The sequence below is a fragment of the Leptodactylus fuscus genome, unplaced genomic scaffold, assembly GCF_031893055.1.
Source record: "Leptodactylus fuscus isolate aLepFus1 unplaced genomic scaffold, aLepFus1.hap2 HAP2_SCAFFOLD_681, whole genome shotgun sequence".
NCBI classification, from domain to species: domain Eukaryota; kingdom Metazoa; phylum Chordata; class Amphibia; order Anura; family Leptodactylidae; genus Leptodactylus; species Leptodactylus fuscus.
In genome coordinates, this window is record NW_027440715.1 from 26,576 (window position 1) to 50,140 (window position 23,565).

General features: G+C 53.1%; 2 protein-coding genes across 3 annotated transcripts; one reads left to right on the top strand and one right to left on the bottom strand.

Annotated features, from left to right (window-relative positions):
- Positions 1 to 1,075: 1,075 nt before the first annotated feature.
- On the bottom strand, positions 1,076 to 7,628 carry PAFAH1B3 (platelet activating factor acetylhydrolase 1b catalytic subunit 3). 2 transcript variants are annotated; one of them, XM_075261954.1, is made up of 6 exons: positions 7,372 to 7,628; positions 6,279 to 6,365; positions 4,722 to 4,811; positions 4,323 to 4,439; positions 1,913 to 2,035; positions 1,076 to 1,655 (listed from the first exon to the last, which is right to left on the bottom strand). In XM_075261954.1, exons 2-6 carry the CDS (start codon positions 6,360 to 6,362, stop codon positions 1,386 to 1,388), a joined length of 684 nt encoding a protein of 227 aa, XP_075118055.1. In that variant the 5' UTR covers positions 6,363 to 6,365; positions 7,372 to 7,628; the 3' UTR covers positions 1,076 to 1,385. The 2 variants fall into 2 exon arrangements, with proteins under 2 accessions (XP_075118055.1, XP_075118054.1); XM_075261953.1 differs by lacking the exon at positions 7,372 to 7,628 and adding an exon at positions 6,826 to 7,230.
- A 9,288-nt stretch (positions 7,629 to 16,916) lies between these two features.
- On the top strand, positions 16,917 to 22,532 carry PRR19 (proline rich 19; the record flags this gene model as incomplete). Its single annotated transcript, XM_075261955.1, has 2 exons — positions 16,917 to 17,760; positions 22,504 to 22,532. Coding segments are annotated over exons 1-2 (873 nt in total), but the record flags the coding sequence as incomplete, so codon positions are not given.
- Between the last annotated feature and the right edge of the window lie 1,033 nt (positions 22,533 to 23,565).

Below are 23,565 nucleotides of genomic sequence, written 5' to 3' on the forward strand. Positions count from 1 at the left end.
GAGTCGTAGTGTAGCATAGCGCGGGGATGTGGCGGGAGCCGGAGTGCAGTAGGGCGGGGACATGGGGGCCGGAGTGCAGTACAGTACAGCATAGGGCGGGGACACGGGAGCCGGAGTGCAGTAGGGCGGTGACATGGGAGGCAGAGTGCAGTACAGCGTAGGGCGGGGACACGGGAGCCGGAGTGCAGTAGGGCGGGGACATGGGGGCCGGAGTGCAGTACAGCGTAGGGCGGGGACACGGGAGCCGGAGTGCAGTACAGCGTAGGGCAGGGACACGGGAGCCGGAGTGCAGTAGGGCGGTGACATGGGAGGCAGAGTGCAGTACAGTACAGCATAGGGCGGGGACACGGGAGTCGGAGTGCAGTACAGAGTAGGGCGGGGACACGGGAGTCGGAGTGCAGTGTAGGGCGGGGATGTGGCAGGAGCCGGAGTGCAGTACAGCGTAGGGCAGGGACACGGGAGCCGGAGTGCAGTAGGGCGGTGACATGGGAGGCAGAGTGCAGTACAGTACAGCATAGGGCGGGGACACGGGAGTCGGAGTGCAGTACAGAGTAGGGCGGGGACACGGGAGTCGGAGTGCAGTGTAGGGCGGGGATGTGGCAGGAGCCGGAGTGCAGTACAGAGTAGGGCGGGGACACGGGAGCCGGAGTGCGGGTACAAAGCATGAAGTAGAAGGAGAACTAACCGCACCACCTGGATCCTTGGGCTGTGTCGGGTACTACAGCTCAGCCCCATTGCTATCGCATATCCCCTATATCATCCTGCGGACCAGCGATGGCCCCATAGACCCCCCCCGTATCATCACTGGCCTGTGACCCCGCTCCGTCTCCTGCCCGGCTCACTGTTGGAGATGAATGGGCAGCGCACGGCTATAGCCCCGCACATGCACACCTAGCCTCGGCCGTCCTGCTACAGTCTGATCACACAAGCAGTGCGGCATGCTGGGTAACCATCACAATAGAGCGCTATTCACATCTATCACATGACGCCCAGCCTAGTGAATGGGGCAGTGATGAACCTGCAGTACACTGCCTGGGCACCAGGGGGCAGATATTGGGCACAAGACATCTCATGTTAGATCAGATTTATTACCCGGGCGGGGGACTCTTCTGTTTAGTGTTGCAGACCCCCACCCGGGGCACATGGAAACCACAACATATACAAAAGGAAGGAGATGCAATGGCGGGGGAGGGGCTGGTCCGTCCTCTGCACCGGCAGTGAAGAGAATATAGAGGGGCGAGCGCTGCTCCGGAGGAAGTGCAGGAAACAAGCTAACCATTCCCCATTACCTAGATCTTTGGAAAAAGATTCCTCAATGGGGGAGCCCTTTAAATAAACTATAACCCCCCCCCCGGAGAGCACCGAGCGGGGCACGGCTGGAGCGGCTACTGCTGCATGGCTACCCCTCGGCCCTCCAGCATGCGGAGTAGTGTTTGGTGTAGCGGTGCGCACACCCGCGAGTATCCCAGCCGGCTCAGGTGCAGATAATCAAACATGTCTTGGTGGCTGATGGTGCCGTCCGACTGCACGAAGCCCGGGTCCACATCGAGCAGCAGCGCGTTGGGCGTGGATGGCAGCGTTTCGGCTAATATCTCGTTCACCCGTCTGTTCCGCTCCCGCACGGGGTTGGGATTCTTTCCTCGTGGCAGCAAACCCTGCAACATGGAGAAAAATATTTGGGGGGGGATGGAGAGGGAACAAAAGGTTTCATGCAATATCTCCAGAGCACCAGGGCTATGGGGGAGGGGTCCTGTAACCTACAGATCCCACCGAGATCAATATGGCGGTAAGAACGCGCCGCAGCCTACGGGGTTATCAGGACAAGATGGCCGACATCTAGTAGCCGGGCTGTAATAAATGGCCGCCCCGTCTGCACTGGGGACAACGCTCTGTACTAAACACCGACACTCACCAGTACGATGACCTTGGCCTGAGGTTGTCTCTGCTCCATACACCGCACAATGGCTGCAATGCCACCCGCAATCTGCTCGGCCGTGTGCCCCATATTATACGTGCCCACCCAGAGGACAATGATCTGAGGAGGAAGGAACAGAATGGGTGAGGATGGTAAAGGGGGAGGAGTTCTAGAGAAAGCCTGTGAGTCCCCCCCTCCCCTCATATAGAGCCTGTGAGTCCTGCTCCCCTCACCCCCACTCATATACAGTGTTGGCCAAAAGTATTGGCCCCCCTGCACTTCTGTCAGATAATCCTCCTGTTCCACCAGATAATGATTGCAGTCACAAATTCTTTGGTATTTTCTTCATTTAATTTGTCTTCAATGGAAAACCACAAAAAGAATTGTCAAAAAGCCAAATTGGATCTAATTCCACAGCAAACATAAAAGGGGATGGACAAAAGTATTGGCACTGTTTGATAAATCATGTGATGCTTCTGTAATTTGTGTCATTAACAGCACCTGTTCCTTACCTGAGGCACCTAACAGGTGGTGGCAATAACTAAATCACACTTGCAGCCAGTGGAAATGGATTAAAGTTGACTCCACCTCTGTCCTGTGTCCTTGTGTGACCACATTGAGCATGGAGAAAAGAAAGAAGACCAAAGAACTGTCTGAGGACTTGAGAAGCAAAATTGTGAGGAAGCATGAGCAATCTCAAGGCTACAAGTCCATCTCCAAAGCCCTGAATGTTCCTGTGTCTACCGTGCGCAGTGTCATCAAGAAGTGTAAAGCCCATGGCCCTGTGGCTAACCTCCCGAGATGTGAACGCAAAAGAAACATTGGCCAGAGATTTCACCACAAGATTGTGCGGATGGCGGATAAAGAACCTCGACTAACATCCAAACAAGTCCAAGCTGCCCTGCAGTCCGAGGGTACAACAGTGTCACCCCGTACTATCCAGTGTCAGCGTCTGAATGAGAAGGGACTGTATGGTAGGAGACCCAGGAAGACCCCACTTCTTACCCACAGACAGAAGCCAGGCTGGAGTTTGCCAAAACTTACCTGAGAAAGCCAAAACCGTTCTGGAAGAATGTTCTCTGGTCAGAGGAGACAAAAGGAGGAAAAGGCCTCAACATAGAGATTACAGGAAAAAAGAGAAGAAGACGCCCCCTACAGTCAGACATGGCGGAGGTCCCTGATGGTTTGGGGTTGCTTTGCTGCCTCTGGCACTGGACTGCTTGACCGTGTGCATGGCATTATGAAGTCTGAAGACGACCAACACATTGTGCAGCATCATGTAGGGCCCAGTGTGAGAAAGCGGGGTCTCCCTCAGAGGTCAGGGCTCTTCCAGCAGGACAATGACCCAAAACACACTTCAGGTCAGCACTAGAAAATGGTGGTGAGAGAAAGCCCTGGAGACTTGTAAAGTGGCAGCAATGAGTCCAGCCCTGAATCCCATAGAACACCTGTGGGGGAGGGGGAGAGATCTCTTGGTGGCAGTTTGGAGAAGGCCCCCTTCACATCTCAGGGGGGACCGCGAGCAGGAGCCAAAGAAGAAGGGTCTAAGATTCCAGCAGAGCCTTGTAAGAAACTCATTGCTGGTTAGCGGAAGCGGTTGTGCACAGTTATTGTGTCTAAAGGTTGTGCTGCCAAGTATTAGGCTGAGGGCGCCAATACTTCTGTCCGCACCAGTTCTGGAGTTTTGTGTAAAATGATCAATGATGTGACTTTTTTTTTCATTCTCTTTTGTGTTTTTTCATTGCAAGAAAAATAAATGAAGATATTACCAAAGAGTCTGTGCTGTGTAATCATTATCTGGGGACAGCGAGGATTATCTGACAGGACTGCAGGGGGCGATACTTATACTGTATATACCCTGTGTCACTTATATACTATATAAGAGTCTGTGCTGTGTAATCATTATCTGGGGACACCGAGGATTATCTGACAGGACTGCAGGGGGCGATACTTATATAGTATATAAGTGACACAGGGTATATACAGTATAAGTATCGCCCCCTGCAGTCCTGTCAGATAATCCTCGCTTTCCCCCAGATAATGATTACACAGCACAGACTCTTATATAGTATATAAGTGACACAGGGTATATACAGTATAAGTATCGCCCCCTGCAGTCCTGTCAGATAATCCTCGCTGTCCCCAGATAATGATTACACAGCACAGACTCTTATATAGTATATAAGTGACACAGGGTATATACAGTATAAGAGTTTGTGCTGTGTAATCATTATCTGGGGGACAGCGAGGATTATCTGACAGGACTGCAGGGGGCGATACTTTTGGCTAACACTGTAGAGCCTGTGAGTCCCACTCTCCCCGCCTGTAGGTCGTCCATCCTCCACATTGGTGCCAACTACACAGAGTGTCAGACTTTGGGTTCTGCGCCTCCTCCCTTACACTTTACCTTTGGTCTGATGTGCTCCAGCTCCCCATTTTCCAGTCTCCACAGGACATGTTGGGTGCCTTCACCCAGTCCCCCAAAGTTCAGAGCGTGCAGTGGGGAGAAGAGCTCGCGCCAGATCTGAGGGGAAGAGAGCACAAAACCATGGCGGTGATAAAACAAATGATTGAGGTCGCCCCCTCCCCCCGGTATAATCGTCCTTCGATGGTCCAGCTCCAGTCACCATCTTATTCAACAGAATCCTGGACTGAAGCTGGGCAATGTCTTCCCAGGTGCCGCCCTAGTCCCCCCGCCCCCCAGGAGCCCGCCCTAGTCCCCCCCGCCCCCCAGGAGCCCGCCCTAGTCCCCCCACCCCCCAGGAGCCTGCCCTGTGTCCAGCCTCATCAGTCACAACCTTCTTACCTCCAGCTGGTGCAGCATCAGAACTTGGGAGTCTCCGATAAAGACGACCTCCGGCTCCTTATCTTTACTACTGGCCACAAAGTGATTGTGCTGAAAAAGACATCAACCCCGTTACAGCGAAGTGATGGAGCCCCACAATCCAGCAGCAGATCTGTAAAACCTTGAAAACATCCTCAAAACAAAAATCTGTATACAGTGAAACAGTAAATACAAGCAACGGAGGAGGGGGAGACAGCTGCAGCTTCTGTATCTGAGACTGTATGCTGCGAGAGGGGAGAAGGACACAGAGGAGGGGGAGACAGCCGCAGCTTCTGTATCTGAGACTGTATGCTGCGAGAGGGGAGAAGGACACAGAGGAGGGGGAGACAGCCGCAGCTTCTGTATCTGAGACTGTATGCTGCGAGAGGGGAGAAGGACACAGAGGAGGGGGAGACAGCTGCAGCTTCTGTATCTGAGACTGTATGCTGCGAGAGGGGAGAAGGACACAGAGGAGGGGGAGACAGCCGCAGCTTCTGTATCTGAGACTGTATGCTGGGAGAGGGGAGAAGGACACAGAGGAGGGGGAGACAGCTGCAGCTTCTGTATCTGAGACTGTATGCTGGGAGAGGGGAGAAGGACACAGAGGAGGGGGAGACAGCTGCAGCTTCTGTATCTGAGACTGTATGCTGGGAGAGGGGAGAAGGACACAGAGGAGGGGGAGACAGCCGCAGCTTCTGTATCTGAGACTGTATGCTGGGAGAGGGGAGAAGGACACAGAGGAGGGGGAGACAGCCGCAGCTTCTGTATCTGAGACTGTATGCTGGGAGAGGGGAGAAGGACACAGAGGAGGGGGAGACAGCTGCAGCTTCTGTATCTGAGACTGTATGCTGCGAGAGGGGAGAAGGACACAGAGGAGGGGGAGACAGCCGCAGCTTCTGTATCTGAGACTGTATGCTGCGAGAGGGGAGAAGGTGGTGATAGATGATGGACTCAAACAGAAAAGGTTGACACAGCAAAAATTCCACTTTGGCAGATTCTACATGGCAGGACCGACTTCAAAATCCACCATGTGAACTGAGTCTTAATCACAATCTACAAACAATTATCACCTCTCTGCCATGTTCAGCTGCTGGGCCCCACAATCACTAGTACCGGGGGCCCCACAATCACTAGTACCGGGGGCCCCACAATCACTAGTACCGGGGGCCCCACTATCACTAGTACCGGGGGCCCCACTATCACTAGTACCGGGGGCCCCACTATCACTAGTACCGGGGGCCCCACAATCACTAGTACCGGGGGCCCCACAATCACTAGTACCGGGGGCCCCACAATCACTAGTACCGGGGGCCCCACAATCACTAGTACCGGGGGCCCCACAATCACTAGTACCGGGGGCCCCACAATCACTAGTACCGGGGGCCCCACAATCACTAGTACTGGGGCCCCACAATCACTAGTACCGGGGGCCCCACTATCACTAGTACCGGGGGCCCCACTATCACTAGTACTGGGGGCCCCAGATCCTGCCCCTCCCCCCCCAGCATTGGGCAGGTTAGGAGTTGTAGTCGCACTGACCAAGGACATCCAGCGGTCGTCTCCGTGCACATCGGGCACAGGCGTGGGCACCACGGCCGGGTTCTGGTCACCGTCACTCATCATGTCCTAGAGGTAAGAAGGCGGAGAAGGTTAAGGAGCGCGTGCTGGGGGTTGGAGTCTCATCGTCACTGATCTATTGTCATGAATGTGGCCCCGGGGGGCCCAGAGACCCTGCCAGACTACTGTAAGATGACGTGGCCCTGCGCCAAGGGTCACCTGACCAGCACCTGCAGCCGAGGAGCGGTCACAGGGGCAACTCGTGGGGACTATGCAGGGGGTATTAGGTGCTTCGGGGTTGTGGCCCTGGGTCATGTGATCAGGAGGCGGAGCAACATACTGGGAGGTCCTGCCCTCTGATCACGTGACCCTGGGTTGGACCCCCCCAGGTAGGGCATCTAAAGACCTCAGAGAACCCCTTTAAGAGACAACCGCTGACACCCGACATAAATGGCGCCTGCCCCTCCGACCATCAGGGCGTCACAGGCCCCCTCTGAGGCGGGCACGGGTCTGGGGTCTCTCCGTTTACCTGGGTCACTAATGACGCTGGCGCTAGTCGCCGGCAGTGAAAGCCCATCCGAGCCAAGGAGCGGCGGGTCGTGCGTTCGGACACTTTGGTTAGGGCGCCATCGTTGTACTTGGCGGCGATTTCCTTGATGGTGCAGTGCGCGTTGGTCAGGACGATATTGGACATCCTCCGCTGACCCGTCTTGTCCACCAGCTTTTTGCGGCCGCACGATCGCCGCTCGCTGGAGGTTTTCCCCCGGTTAGAGAATTCGCGGTGCACCCTGGACACCGTCGTACGAGAAAAGCCCAGGAGATTGGCGGTTTGTGTAATAGTGGCCCCGGCGAGCCGGGCCCCGATGATCAGACCGCGCTCGAAGTCGCTCAGGTCGCAGCTTTTACCCATCACAATGAGTGGGAGACACGAAAACTTAGCATTGGCTTTTATACTGCCCCGGTCACGTGTCTCATTTGCATACAGGTAAGCTCCAATGGCAGCGGGGCGGGGGTCTCTAATAAAGTGGCCATCGGTGTATAGCGCCCCCCTCAGCCCGCTCACCCCGCTCCTCACCTGCACCGTCTGCCGCCACTGTCCTCAGCACCAAACTCCCTCCTCGGCCGCACCAACTACAGATACTGCGGGGGGAGATCTCACTGACAGGAACCGAGACCCGGGAAAAAAACAGCCTGGAACTAAGGAGTCTCCCCCTCTGTTATACACTCAATGGACGCGTCCAGGAATCCGTTCAAACGCGGAAATGAAACCTGTACTCCCCTGTAATTGTAATGGAATCGACCAGTTATCACGTTCGGGGCGAACCATAACGGTGTGTAGGGGAGGAATTCATCCCCCTCTAGCTCTAGTAGCCATGAGCTATTCCTATTGGTTAGACGTGCGGGCTGGGAGATACCAAACATTACTAGCAGGGGGTGGGCAGACGCCGCCGCCATATTGTCTGCGGAGACCGTTACCAGGCGGATAGTGTATGACCTAGGTATAATAATGTGTGACGTCAGAGCGTCTCCTGTATAATAATGTGTGACGTCAGAGCCCCCTCTGTACCTGTATAATAATGTGTGACGTCAGAGCGCCCCCTGTACCTGTATAATAATGTGTGACGTCAGAGCGCTCCCTGTATAATAATGTGTGACATCAGAGCGCCCCCTGTATAATAATGTGTGATGTCAGAGCGCCCCCTGTATAATAATGTGTGACGTCAGAGCGCCCCCTGTACCTGTATAATAATGTGTGACGTCAGAGCACTCCCTGTATAATAATGTGTGACATCAGAGCGCCCCCTGTATAATAATGTGTGATGTCAGAGCGCCCCCTGTATAATAATGTGTGATGTCAGAGCGCCCCCTGTATAATAATGTGTGATGTCAGAGCCCCCTGTACCTGTATAATAATGTGTGACATCAGAGCGCCCCCTGTATAATAATGTGTGATGTCAGAGCGCCCCCTGTATAATAATGTGTGATGTCAGAGCGCCCCCTGTACCTGTATAATAATGTGTGACGTCAGAGCGCCCCCTGTATAATAATGTGTGACGTCAGAGCGCCCCCTGTATAATAATGTGTGATGTCAGAGCGCCCCCTGTACCTGTATAATAATGTGTGACATCAGAGCGCCCCCTGTACCTGTATAATAATGTGTGACGTCAGAGCGCCCCCTGTATAATAATGTGTGATGTCAGAGCGCCCCCTATATAATAATGTGTGATGTCAGAGCGCCCCCTGTATAATAATGTGTGATGTCAGAGCGCCCCCTGTATAATAATGTGTGATGTCAGAGCGCCCCCTGTATAATAATGTGTGATGTCAGAGCGCCCCCTGTATAATAATGTGTGATGTCAGAGCGCCCCCTGTATAATAATGTGTGATGTCAGAGCGCCCCCTGTATAATAATGTGTGATGTCAGAGCGCCCCCTGTATAATAATGTGTGATGTCAGAGCGCCCCCTGTATAATAATGTGTGATGTCAGAGCCCCCTGTACCTGTATAATAATGTGTGACATCAGAGCGCCCCCTGTATAATAATGTGTGATGTCAGAGTGCCCCCTGTATAATAATGTGTGACGTCAGAGCGCCCCCTGTATAATAATGTGTGATGTCAGAGCGCCCCCCTGTACCTGTATAATAATGTGTGACGTCAGAGCGCCCCCTGTATAATAATGTGTGACGTCAGAGCGCCCCCTGTATAATAATGTGTGATGTCAGAGCGCCCCCTGTACCTGTATAATAATGTGTGACATCAGAGCGCCCCCTGTACCTGTATAATAATGTGTGACGTCAGAGCGCCCCCTGTATAATAATGTGTGATGTCAGAGCGCCCCCTGTATAATAATGTGTGATGTCAGAGCGCCCCCTGTATAATAATGTGTGATGTCAGAGCGCCCCCTGTATAATAATGTGTGATGTCAGAGCGCCCCCTGTATAATAATGTGTGATGTCAGAGCGCCCCCTGTATAATAATGTGTGATGTCAGAGCGCCCCCTGTATAATAATGTGTGATGTCAGAGCGCCCCCTGTATAATAATGTGTGATGTCAGAGCGCCCCCTGTATAATAATGTGTGATGTCAGAGCGCCCCCTGTATAATAATGTGTGATGTCAGAGCGCCCCCTGTATAATAATGTGTGATGTCAGAGCGCCCCCTGTATAATAATGTGTGATGTCAGAGCGCCCCCTGTATAATAATGTGTGATGTCAGAGCGCCCCCTGTATAATAATGTGTGATGTCAGAGTGCCCCCTGTATAATAATGTGTGACATCAGAGCGCCCCCTGTACCTGTATAATAATGTGTGATGTCAGAGCGCCCCCTGTATAATAATGTGTGATGTCAGAGCGCCCCCTGTATAATAATGTGTGATGTCAGAGCGCCCCCTGTATAATAATGTGTGATGTCAGAGCGCCCCCTGTATAATAATGTGTGATGTCAGAGCGCCCCCTGTATAATAATGTGTGACGTCAGAGCGCCCCCTGTATAATAATGTGTGACGTCAGAGCGCCCCCTGTATAATAATGTGTGACGTCAGAGCGCCCCCTGTATAATAATGTGTGACATCAGAGCGCCCCCTGTATAATAATGTGTGATGTCAGAGCGCCCCCTGTATAATAATGTGTGACGTCAGAGCGCCCCCTGTACCTGTATAATAATGTGTGACGTCAGAGCGCCCCCTGTATAATAATGTGTGATGTCAGAGCGCCCCCTGTATAATAATGTGTGATGTCAGAGCGCCCCCTGTACCTGTATAATAATGTGTGACGTCAGAGCGCCCCCTGTATAATAATGTGTGACGTCAGAGCGCCCCCTGTATAATAATGTGTGACATCAGAGCGCCCCCTGTATAATAATGTGTGACGTCAGAGCGCCCCCTGTATAATAATGTGTGATGTCAGAGCGCCCCCTGTACCTGTATAATAATGTGTGACGTCAGAGCGCCCCCTGTATAATAATGTGTGATGTCAGAGCGCCCCCTGTATAATAATGTGTGATGTCAGAGCGCCCCCTGTACCTGTATAATAATGTGTGACGTCAGAGCGCCCCCTGTATAATAATGTGTGATGTCAGAGCGCCCCCTGTACCTGTATAATAATGTGTGACGTCAGAGCGCCCCCTGTATAATAATGTGTGACGTCAGAGCGCCCCCTGTATAATAATGTGTGATGTCAGAGCACCCCCTGTATAATAATGTGTGATGTCAGAGCGCCCCCTGTATAATAATGTGTGATGTCAGAGCGCCCCCTGTACCTGTATAATAATGTGTGACGTCAGAGCGCCCCCTGTATAATAATGTGTGACGTCAGAGCGCCCCCTGTATAATAATGTGTGACGTCAGAGCGCCCCCTGTATAATAATGTGTGACGTCAGAGCGCCCCCTGTACCTGTATAATAATGTGTGACGTCAGAGCGCCCCCTGTATAATAATGTGTGATGTCAGAGCGCCCCCTGTATAATAATGTGTGATGTCAGAGCGCCCCCTGTATAATAATGTGTGACGTCAGAGCGCCCCCTGTATAATAATGTGTGACATCAGAGCGCCCCCTGTATAATAATGTGTGATGTCAGAGCGCCCCCTGTATAATAATGTGTGATGTCAGAGCGCCCCCTGTACCTGTATAATAATGTGTGACGTCAGAGCGCCCCCTGTATAATAATGTGTGATGTCAGAGCGCCCCCTGTATAATAATGTGTGATGTCAGAGCGCCCCCTGTACCTGTATAATAATGTGTGACGTCAGAGCGCCCCCTGTATAATAATGTGTGACGTCAGAGCGCCCCCTGTATAATAATGTGTGATGTCAGAGCGCCCCCTGTATAATAATGTGTGATGTCAGAGCGCCCCCTGTATAATAATGTGTGACGTCAGAGCGCCCCCTGTATAATAATGTGTGACATCAGAGCGCCCCCTGTATAATAATGTGTGATGTCAGAGCGCCCCCTGTATAATAATGTGTGATGTCAGAGCGCCCCCTGTACCTGTATAATAATGTGTGACGTCAGAGCGCCCCCTGTATAATAATGTGTGATGTCAGAGCGCCCCCTGTATAATAATGTGTGATGTCAGAGCGCCCCCTGTATAATAATGTGTGATGTCAGAGCGCCCCCTGTATAATAATGTGTGATGTCAGAGCGCCCCCTGTATAATAATGTGTGATGTCAGAGCGCCCCCTGTATAATAATGTGTGACGTCAGAGCGCCCCCTGTATAATAATGTGTGACGTCAGAGCGCCCCCTGTATAATAATGTGTGACATCAGAGCGCCCCCTGTATAATAATGTGTGACGTCAGAGCGCCCCCTGTATAATAATGTGTGATGTCAGAGCGCCCCCTGTACCTGTATAATAATGTGTGACGTCAGAGCGCCCCCTGTATAATAATGTGTGACGTCAGAGCGCCCCCTGTATAATAATGTGTGACGTCAGAGCGCCCCCTGTATAATAATGTGTGATGTCAGAGCGCCCCCTGTATAATAATGTGTGATGTCAGAGCGCCCCCTGTATAATAATGTGTGACGTCAGAGCGCCCCCTGTATAATAATGTGTGACATCAGAGCGCCCCCTGTATAATAATGTGTGACGTCAGAGCGCCCCCTGTACCTGTATAATAATGTGTGACGTCAGAGCGCCCCCTGTATAATAATGTGTGACGTCAGAGCGCCCCCTGTATAATAATGTGTGACATCAGAGCGCCCCCTGTATAATAATGTGTGACGTCAGAGCGCCCCCTGTATAATAATGTGTGACGTCAGAGCGCCCCCTGTATAATAATGTGTGATGTCAGAGCGCCCCCTGTATAATAATGTGTGATGTCAGAGCGCCCCCTGTATAATAATGTGTGATGTCAGAGCACCCCCTGTATAATAATGTGTGACGTCAGAGCGCCCCCTGTATAATAATGTGTGATGTCAGAGCGCCCCCTGGAGCACACGGTTATCACATTGTCAGTCTGTACATGTAGGTGACATGGAGGAGCAGGTGTGTGTAATATCAGGTACCTGCAGGGCCACACCTCTAGGTCAGCTGATGAGAGATCTGACCCCGCCCCCGCGCAGCCGCGGCACCGCAATGCGGAAATGTCTCCAATAACTTGTGCAAGAAATGAGCAAAGATTTGTATTTATAAACCAGAAATCCTGCAAAGAAGACAAAATACCCCCAGCGGTGTATACTGTACGGTGGGGAGGGGGTATATATAATATATAGTATATAGAGTGCCCGGCGGTATATACTGTACGGTGGGGAGGGGGTATATATAATATATAGTATATAGAGTGCCCGGCGGTATATACTGTATGGTGGGGAGGGGGTATATATAATATATAGTATATAGAGTGCCCGGCGGTATATACTGTATGGTGGGGAGGGGGTATATATAATATATAGTATATAGAGTGCCCGGCGGTATATACTGTATGGTGGGGAGGGGGTATATATAATATATAGTATATAGAGTGCCCGGCGGTATATACTGTATGGTGGGGAGGGGGTATATATAATATATAGTATATAGAGTGCCCGGCGGTATATACTGTATGGTGGGGAGGGGGTATATATAATATATAGTGTACCTGGCAGTATATATATGGAGGGGCATATATATATATACACAGTGACAGGAGCGGTAGAAGCAGTATACATGTCTCCCAGGTTCCTGTCATATACGATCTAGATGCAGCTGGGGATAGCTGTCTATAGCTGTATATATATATATATATATATATATATATATATATATATGTCACGGAGCAAAGGTATACGTCTTCCTCCGGATGGTCTTTTGAATCAACACGGACGCAAGAGGTCGGGAGACAACAGCAATTTATTGTAATCCACAAAGTTAGTAGCCGGCGGCGGTCACATCAACCGTAATAACAATAAGTCCACAGAAGTCACAATCCAATGATAGCTTTGGTTCCTTGGTCCTGTAACTAAGTCCTGGCTCTCTGCAGAGCTGTGCACAGGCCGGCTAACACATACTAACTCCAGCTACAACTATATACTAAGACTGTTACACCTATATCTGTGGGTGGGAAGGGCTGAGTCACAGATCCTTCCCCCCTCACCTATACCAAGGAGAGCAGACTCCCTGTCTACTATGGACAATGCACCATCCAACATCTTCTTGGAGACACTGATCAGATTATCTCCACCCATTGTCCTCACTGGTCCTCACTAGTTAGAGGTATTTGCATACAATGTGCTAACACACTAGACCCGAATCAGCCAACTACACACTGATGTTTACAACAGGTTAGAGAATACATTCCACATGAAATATATATTACACATTGCCTATAGTATAGACTCTAACCATCCCGTGACAACCCCTCCCCCTCTCAAAACATGTGCATGACACAATTGGCCTACACAGGTAAATTGGGGAATGCACATCAGTCTCTATAGCTCATATGTCCTCCTGCCGGGATAACCCATCTGCGTTCTGGTGTTGGTTCCCTCGGCGGTACTGAATGGTAAAGTTGTAGAGTTGAAGGGCTGGCATCTGGCAAAAAATCCGGTCGATCCATGTTGGCGTCTCTCTGAGCTTGGCTTCGGGTCACTGCTCCCACAAAGTGGCACTGTAGATTTCCAACATCGTTGCCTAACAGAACATCGGCCGGCAGCCCGCTCATCACACCAATTGTGCATCGTTTTGGTCCATAACCATAGTCGAGTTCCACGGTAGCTTTAGGAATACGTTTCCGAGTACCTCCTGCCAACTCGATAGAAAGGCCAGGGCCCTCCTCTAGGGCCTCGGGTCGAACCACTCGGGGGTCCGCTACCGTTAGGAAAGCTCCCGAGTCCCGGAATCCAACAACTGTTCGGCCATCCAGTAGGACCTCCTGCAAGTGCTTCCGCTGAAGGTTTGCGGGATGTGTGGCGGAAGGCTGAATCCCATAGACCCCTGGAGGTGGAACAGATGTGTCATTCATGGAGTCATCTGGAAATGGGGCCAAACTTTCAGTCCTAGGGGTGGTTCCCAGGTAGTGAATAGGCCGGGATGCCACGGTGGCCCGTGCCCCCATGTTAACAGGGCAACTAGCTTGCAAATGTCCAGGCCGCCCGCACCCAAAACATCTGCGCTCTAGCATTCTTCCAGTAGGTCGTTGTCTAGGGACAGGGTTGTTCATAGCTGGAGGCCGATGGGCTGGGGCAGGGGTAGAGGGGGAATTGTAATCCTGAGGCCGGGCACGAAAGGTGGGTGGCTGGCTGAAGGGTGTCTGGCGGACTGTGGTAGTTTTCCGCTCCTCTGCAAACAACCTCTTCCACTGCGGCTTGATGGTCAGGCCCTCATCTGCAAGGGAAGCAGCTTGCTCCACTGTGGCTGGGTTCCGTTCCAGCACCCACTCACGGATCTCAGCGGGGCACTGGGAAAAGAACTGTTCCTTAAGTATGACTTGGAGGATCTTATCGACTGTGACAGCCTCCTCTCCTTCTAGCCAGCGCTTGCATGCTTGCTTCAACTTGTGGGCGAACATGTGGAAGGAGCTTCCCCCATTGTAAGACAAAGAGCGGAATTGAACTCGGTAGGTCTCTGGAGTGACGGCATAATACTTCTGCACCGCTCTTTTAATGGCCTCATAGTCCCGCTGATCACTAGGGTCCATGGCTCTGAGAGCTTCCGCAGCCCCATCTCGTAGGTGCCCCACCAGATACCGGACCCAATCCTTCTCTGGGACTTCCATCAGGTGGCACTGGTGTTCGAAGTCCTGAAAATATCCATCAACATCCCCAGCCGCTTCATCAAAGGTCTTGAAGTGTTTATGGGAGACATATGGTGGTTCTCTCACTGTTGGGCTGGGGGCCGACGTTTGATTATAATTCCGCGTAGTTATCTCAGCCATTCGCATTTCATGCGCCATTCTTTCCTTTTCATGCGCCATTCTCTGTTCCTCCTTCTCCGTTTCCTGAGCCCTCTGTAATGCTCTACTCCTTTGCTCTGCAGTTGCTCCTAGCCCCAGCACTGCCAACTCCTCCTCATACAAAACAACCCATCTGCTCTTTTGGGTCTGTACCTGCCACTCCCGTATCTCTCCAGTCTCCTGGGGGCAGCCCTCCTCATGGTCGCTTTGCAGGGTCATCTCCTCCAGTGCCTCGATCAGTTGATCTTTCGTTCTTCCCTGGTAACTCAGGTTTAGTTCCCGGGCCCTTACTTGTAGACGTGCCATAGTCCAGTTCCTGTATTCTGAGGTTGTGGCTCCATTAATCGCTGGGCTGCTGTAGTCCATCTCGCTGTCCGCTGTTGATCCCACCGCTGCCAACCAGTTGTCACGGAGCAAAGGTATACGTCTTCCTCCGGATGGTCTTTTGAATCAACACGGACGCAAGAGGTCGGGAGACAACAGCAATTTATTGTAATCCACAAAGTTATTAGCCGGCGGCGGTCACATCAACCGTAATAACAATAAGTCCACAGAAGTCACAATCCAATGATAACTTTGGTTCCTTGGTCCTGTAACTATATCCTGGCTCTCTGCAGAGCTGTGCACAGGCCGGCTGACACATACTAACTCCAAGCTACAACTATATACTAAACTGTTACTTCCTCTATCTGTGGGTGGGAAGGGCTGAGTCACAGATCCTTCCCCCCTCACCTATACCAAGGAGAGCAGACTCCCTGTCTACTATGGACAATGCACCATCCAACATCTTCTTGGAGACACTGATCAGATTATCTCCACCCATTGTCCTCACTGGTCCTCACTAGTTAGAGGTATTTGCATACAATGTGCTAACACACTAGACCCGAATCAGCCAACTACACATTGCTGTATATAACAGGTTAGAGAATACATTCCACATGAAATATATATTACACATTGCCTATAGTATAGACTCTAACCATCCCGTGACAATATATATATATATATATATATATATATATACGCCCCCTCCATACATGATTTACCTAATCCCCGGTGACAGGCCAGGATGCCGGGTTGGGGGGTATTGGGGGTCTCAGCTCCACTCCAGGTTTTGGGATGTGTGGGGTTAGATCCTTGTACCCTGAGCTATGTATATAAGGGCAGACAGCACACAGGTATACGGCTCTCTGCTGCTGTCAGTACACTGCTGTATACTGTGTGTAGGGGGCTGTGCTGTACGCCGCACTCTCTATCTCAGGGGTAGGGAACCTTCGGCTCTCCAGCCGCTGTGAAACTACAACTCCCAGCATGCTCCATTCACTTCCATGGGAGTTCCAAGACCAGCAGAGCAAGTATGCATGCTGGGAGTTGTAGTTTTGCAACAGCTGGAGAGCCGCACGTTCCCTACCCCTGCTCTATCTGGTGCCCGCGGTGTAAGCAGCGGCCGGACGGTGAGGAGATTATTTTGTATGGGATTTGTTTTGCCAAAAAGCACTCGTCTGTATAAAATGTACAAAGGGGCCATGACAGTAGTGTGTAATCCTATAGGTAACGTATGGCGGTATGTGGGCGGGGCTGTAATATATAATATATATGTGGTGTGTGGGTGGGGCTATAACATATATGGCGCTGTGGTATGATGTCCCAGATCCTCGTTCTCCTTGTCGTATATTGGAGTGACCTGACCGCTGTCTCGGGCCCGCCCACTGCTCTCATTACGTCCTCCATATTGTATTGACCCGCGTCTCGATGAGTCCTGACACTTTTTTCCTCCCGTTGTCACAGGTGATGTCTGACTCGCTGTCTCACCCGGGCCCGGCCCCCTCTGCGGCCCCCAACTCCGGGGTCTCCTCCCTAACAGGACACCTGATGAAGATCCCCAACACTAACAAAGCCTTAAGAATCCAGAGGCGGAAAACGAAGAAAGAACGGAACACCTCAAGATTTGTATCCCATACCGAGGTCTTCAAGAAGAGGCTGCTGCGGGGAGTCCTGGGGAGGCGGGGCGCGCTGGGCGGGATGGTCTGCCAGACGGGACTCAAAGACGTCTTTAACCCAAGGCCGGTGTTCATAACGGAGAATCGTCTGACCCAGCACCAAGGGATCTTCAATCACAAGGTCAAGTCCATTGATGTTGGGAGACTCGTAGGCCAGACGGCTGAGGTGGGCCCCCCAAATACTGGCACCGCCCCCTGCACAGTGGGGTCCATCAGAGACACCCCACAGAGTCAGAGGAGCCTCAGCCTGGAACTTATCCCAACCACACAATCAAAAACTCAAGATCTACTTTCCCATCAGAAGGAGCCTTCACCGGAAATCCCAGAGGCCGCCGGCAAGTGCCAGCCCTGCCCCCAGAGCCGCGACCGGCCACCCAGCGAAATATCAACGTCCCCTTTTAGTAATGATCCCGCACCCATTCTGGAGACAGCGGAGAGCTTGGTCGCCATACTGCACACACTCTCGCTGTTCCCCGGCCGCAACCTCATGAATGAAACCCAACAGGCGTTACTCAAGAAAATGAGATGCCTACGTGATACAACCCCGACGCCATGTGCCACTCCTGCCCAGAGAATCCCGGGATACAAGACACCAGGTAAGGCCAGAGAGCCGTGTCATCAGGTAGCCTGTGATGTCATCAGATCTAGAGGACAACGTTATGTCAATGTCAATCTCTGCTGTCTGTGAAGGTGCAGGGACCCCTCTGCTGTCTGAAGGTGCAGGGACCCCTCTGCTGTCTGTGAAGGTGCAGGGACCCCTCTGCTGTTTCTGAAGGTGCAGGGACCCCTCTGCTGTCTGTGAAGGTGCAGGGACCTCTCTGTTGTCTGTGAAGGTGCAGGGACCCCTCTGCTGTCTGTGAAGGTGCAGGGACCTCTCTGTTGTCTGTGAAGGTGCAGGGACCCCTCTGCTGTCTCTGAAGGTGCAGGGACCCCTCTGCTGTCTCTGAAGGTGCAGGGACCCCTCTGCTGTCTGTGAAGGTGCAGGGACCCCTCTGCTGTCTCTGAAGGTGCAGGGACCCCTCTGCTGTCTGTGAAGGTGCAGGGACCCCTCTTCTGTCTGTGAAGGTGCAGGGACCCCTCTTCTGTCTGTGAAGGTGCAGGGACCCCTCTGCTGTCTGTGAAGGTGCAGGGACCCCTCTGTTGTCTGTGAAGGTGCAGGGACCCCTCTGCTGTCTGTGAAGGTACAGGGACCCCTCTGCTGTCTGAAGGTGCAGGGACCCCTCTGCTGTCTGTGAAGGTGCAGGGACCCCTCTGCTGTCTGTGAAGGTGCAGGGACCCCTCTGCTGTATGTGAAGGTACAAGGACCCCTCTTCCGTCTGTGAAGGTGCAGGGACCCCTCTGCTGTCTGTGAAGGTGCAGGGACTCCTCTGTTGTCTGTGAAGGTGCAGGGACCCCTCTGCTGTCTCTGAAGGTGCAGGGACCCCTCTGCTGTCTCTGAAGGTGCAGGGACCCCTCTGCTGTCTGTGAAGGTGCAGGGACCCCTCTGCTGTCTGTGAAGGTGCAGGGACCCCTCTTCTGTCTGTGAAGGTGCAGGGACCCCTCTTCTGTCTGTGAAGGTGCAGGGACCCCTCTGCTGTCTGTGAAGGTGCAGGGACCCCTCTGCTGTCTGTGAAGGTGCAGGGACCCCTCTGCTGTCTGTGAAGGTGCAGGGACCCCTCTTCCGTCTGTGAAGGTGCAGGGACCCCTCTGCTGTCTGTGAAGGTGCAGGGACCCCTCTGCTGTCTGTGAAGGTGCAGGGACCCCTCTGTTGTCTGTGAAGATGCAGGGACCCCTCTGCTGTCTGTGAAGGTACAGGGACCCCTCTGCTGTCTGAAGGTGCAGGGACCCCTCTGCTGTCTGTGAAGGTGCAGGGACCCCTCTGCTGTCTGTGAAGGTGCAGGGACCCCTCTGCTGTATGTGAAGGTACAAGGACCCCTCTGTTGTCTGTGAAGGTGCAGGGACCCCTCTGCTGTCTGTGAAGGTACAGGGACCCCTCTGCTGTCTGAAGGTGCAGGGACCCCTCTGCTGTCTGTGAAGGTGCAGGGACCCCTCTGCTGTCTGTGAAGGTGCAGGGACCCCTCTGCTGTCTGTGAAGGTACAGGGACCCCTCTGCTGTCTGAAGGTGCAGGGACCCCTCTGCTGTCTGTGAAGGTGCAGGGACCCCTCTGCTGTCTGTGAAGGTGCAGGGACCCCTCTGCTGTATGTGAAGGTACAAGGACCCCTCTTCCGTCTGTGAAGGTACAGGGACCCCTCTGCTGTCTGAAGGTGCAGGGACCCCTCTGCTGTCTGTGAAGGTGCAGGGACCCCTCTGCTGTCTGTGAAGGTGCAGGGACCCCTCTGCTGTATGTGAAGGTACAAGGACCCCTCTTCCGTCTGTGAAGGTACAGGGACCCCTCTGCTGTCTGAAGGTGCAGGGACCCCTCTGCTGTATGTGAAGGTACAAGGACCCCTCTTCCGTCTGTGAAGGTACAGGGACCCCTCTGCTGTCTGAAGGTGCAGGGACCCCTCTGCTGTCTGTGAAGGTGCAGGGACCCCTCTGCTGTCTGTGAAGGTGCAGGGACCCCTCTGCTGTATGTGAAGGTACAAGGACCCCTCTTCCGTCTGTGAAGGTGCAGGGACCCCTCTGCTGTCTGTGAAGGTGCAGGGACCCCTCTGTTGTCTGTGCAGGTGCAGGGACCCCTCTGCTGTCTGTGAAGGTACAGGGACCCCTCTGCTGTCTGAAGGTGCAGGGACCCCTCTGCTGTCTGTGAAGGTGCAGGGACCCCTCTGCTGTTTCTGAAGGTGCAGGGACCCCTCTGCTGTCTGTGAAGGTGCAGGGACCTCTCTGTTGTCTGTGAAGGTGCAGGGACCCCTCTGCTGTCTGTGAAGGTGCAGGGACCCCTCTGCTGTCTGTGAAGGTGCAGGGACCCCTCTTCCGTCTGTGAAGGTGCAGGGACCCCTCTGCTGTCTGTGAAGGTGCAGGGACCCCTCTGTTGTCTGTGAAGGTGCAGGGACCCCTCTTCTGTCTGTGAAGGTACAGGGACCCCTCTGCTGTCTGAAGGTGCAGGGACCCCTCTGCTGTCTGTGAAGGTGCAGGGACCCCTCTGCTGTCTGTGAAGGTGCAGGGACCCCTCTGCTGTATGTGAAGGTACAAGGACCCCTCTGCTGTCTGTGAAGGTACAGGGACCCCTCTGCTGTCTGAAGGTGCAGGGACCCCTCTGCTGTCTGTGAAGGTGCAGGGACCCCTCTGCTGTCTGTGAAGGTGCAGGGACCCCTCTGCTGTCTGTGAAGGTGCAGGGACCCCTCTGCTGTCTGTGAAGGTGCAGGGACCCCTCTGCTGTTTCTGAAGGTGCAGGGACCCCTCTGCTGTTTCTGAAGGTGCAGGGACCCCTCTGCTGTCTGTGAAGGTGCAGGGACCTCTCTGTTGTCTGTGAAGGTGCAGGGACCCCTCTGCTTTTTGTGAAGGTGCAGGGACCCCTCTGCTGTCTGTGAAGGTGCAGGGACCCCTCTGCTGTCTGTGAAGCTGCAGGGACCCCTCTGCTGTCTGTGAAGGTGCAGGGACCCCTCTGCTGTTTCTGAAGGTGCAGGGACCTCTCTGCTGTCTGTGAAAGTGCAGGGACCGCTCTGCTGATCAGATATTGGGTGATGGTAAACAGGCAGATCAGCTCTTCAGGACTCACAAGCTGAGAACCTCTCCGGCCCGGGCAGCAGACTGTAATGATCACGGCTTCTTAAAGGGCCAGACAAGTACTAAAGCCTAGCCCACAGCCTGGCAGACTAGTGCGCGGTGACACAGAGGATCCTAGGGGGCGCTACACCTGGTCATGGAGAACGTTCCATAGTGTGACTGCCCTTATAGTCCAGAATCCCCCGCTAGGTCAGCGGCCCCTTCTTACAGTCCTGTAGGTAAATTAATCCTCCTGCTCTTTCCTGTACAGGATGCCCCCTAGAGACACTGCAGAGTATTACAGGAAAGAGCGCACTTCTGTATGAGCTTAGGAACCTTCTCTCCTCCAGTCTCTCTGCTGTATAGAGATATTATCACTAGGTGGCGCTGTATGGATATATTACAGCGTACAGACAGGAAGCTATATACAGTGTACAGACAGGCGGGGAGCTATATACAGCGTACAGACAAGAACCTATATACAGTGTACAGACAGGCGGGGAGCTATATACAGCGTACAGACAAGAACCTATATACAGTGTACAGATAGGCGGGGAGCTATATACAGTGTGCAGATAGGCGGGGAGCTATATACAGTGTACAGACAGGTGGGGAGCTATATACAGTGTGCAGATAGGTGGGGAGCTATATACAGTGTACAGATAGGTGGGGAGCTATATACAGTGTGCAGATAGGTGGGGAGCTATATACAGTGTACAGATAGGCGGGGAGCTATATACAGTGTACAGACAGGTGGGGAGCTATATACAGTGTGCAGATAGGCGGGGAGCTATATACAGTGTACAGACAGGTGGGGAGCTATATACAGTGTGCAGATAGGTGGGGAGCTATATACAGTGTACAGATAGGTGGGGAGCTATATACAGTGTGCAGATAGGTGGGGAGCTATATACAGTGTACAGATAGGCGGGGAGCTATATACAGTGTATTCACTTGGCTGTGGCCGTATACCTAGTATATATGTATGTGTGTGGGGTGTCGGGGCCCTCCATAGGGTCGGTCAGCAGGACCCCCCTTTACTCTAGCCCATGTACAGATGTGCTGCCTCCCGCAGTCCTGGTCCGGGCCCCGGCGTTGCGCTGGAGTCTTCATTCTCCTTCTTCCTCGCCCCGTTTCCCGTTTTCCTTCTGCTCATCTCCTTGGCGCCTGCAGATTTACATAAGACGATCCCTCCAGCGATGTGTTAATATTAATGTTTGCGGAGGATTCGGCGGGGCCGTGGACAACGCTGGGTCTAATCCCGCGCCTCCTAGAATTGAGGTCACCCTGCTGCTCGGCTCCCGCATACTTAAGAAGTTCTCCAAGACTGATGGATTTGGCAGCAGCCTGACAGGCGCGGCGCCGGAGCCTGCACACAAATCACTGCACAAACACTCAGATCATCGGTCACAACGGAGAACAAACTCTGTAAGGGGAGAAGACGTCTGGGGGCACCCGAAAATCTCCTAGTCATAGGACTGGGCCCCCCAATGAGCGGCAGACTCCGTCCATCTGTACCAGTCCCATAGAGTTAGAGGAACCGGCCACCGACATGTCCGACCAGCCGTGGGGGAGGCAGCGGAAACCCTTCCTGGTGATTGGGGAGACCCCAGCGGTCAGACATTGATCCCCCCCCCTCCTATGGGTGACATGTAGTGCACAAAGGGGCGACATGCGGTGACCGTATGGGTTTACATCTTCTGTTGTCTCATAGGTAGTTCTGCTAAGTATGAAGAGCGAAGGAGGGAATGTCTTAGTAATGGGAGCGCAGACATCAGGAGGACGGGCCCCAGAACCCAAACAACAAGCCAGTCCGTACAGACGCCCCCCACCTGGACCCTGCCGACTCCCAGGAACAGTCAGACCCACACGCTCATAAAGATGGTGAGTCTTATGGATGTCGTCGTTCTGTACAATGTCCCATATACAATGTCCGTGGTGGAGGAGATACAGTGACGTACTAGACGTAAGCCTTGACCATCCCCATTAGGAGGGTCAGCGGGGTCCTGGATCTTATCAGAGGGTCCAGCTAAGGTCCTACTGAGCCGCTCACGTTGTATATTCCTATATTACAGGGGAACCCCGGAGATCACCCAAAGCCGGAGGAGATTGTGCGCCCGCAGGTCCATTACAGATCTGATTGTGACCACCAATGGTCTCACCCGCAGACCTTGCCGCGCAGCCTGTCCCGTAGGCCGAGCGTTAGTTCTTCAGGTCCTGGCTCGAGCAGACAAGATGGGAGGATGAGCAGGTCACCGGCCGATACCCAGAGCCCTGCGGTGAGATGGAGATTGCCCAATGACCTGCCCACAGATCCCTCCTTTACTTGTAGCGTTCCATCACACAATATCCGACGTATCCTTGTTCTTGTTACGAACCAAGACCGTGCACCAAGGACGCCCCTACAAGACGTCTCCAACCAGGCGCCTGATTTGTCCATAGTAAGAATGCTGCAGTGTTTGTCAGGTGATGTCATAGGGGGCAGTAGAGGTCAGAGGTCGCCCCCCACCAGGATCCGGGACATTCATCCTGCACCAGTCGGGATCTCTTCTAGGGATCCGATCCCACGTCGGACGCATCCAGCCGGCGGCTTTGGGAGTCTCCCCACTGTCTTTGTGCAGACGCCGGTCACCGCTCCTCGCAGGTCTTCAGGTTTCTTCTCACTGGATTTATGTAGGGAACCAGGGAGAGAATGGAAAAGACGCCTGTCCTCCGAGCAGGAACCCGACGTAGGACAACCACCAAGGAGGGTCACAACCAGCGCCATGACAGGCCC

Coding starts and splice junctions, on each gene's coding strand:
- PAFAH1B3 (XM_075261953.1), bottom strand. CDS start 7,206: ATGGGTAAAAGCTGCGACCTGAGCGACTTCGAGCGCGGTCTGATCATC. Junction 4,440..4,721: donor TGATGCTGCACCAGCTGGAG/GTAAGAAGGTTG, acceptor TCTTCCCCTCAG/ATCTGGCGCGAGCTCTTCTC. Junction 2,036..4,322: donor TGGAGCACATCAGACCAAAG/GTAAAGTGTAAG, acceptor CTTCCTCCTCAG/ATCATTGTCCTCTGGGTGGG.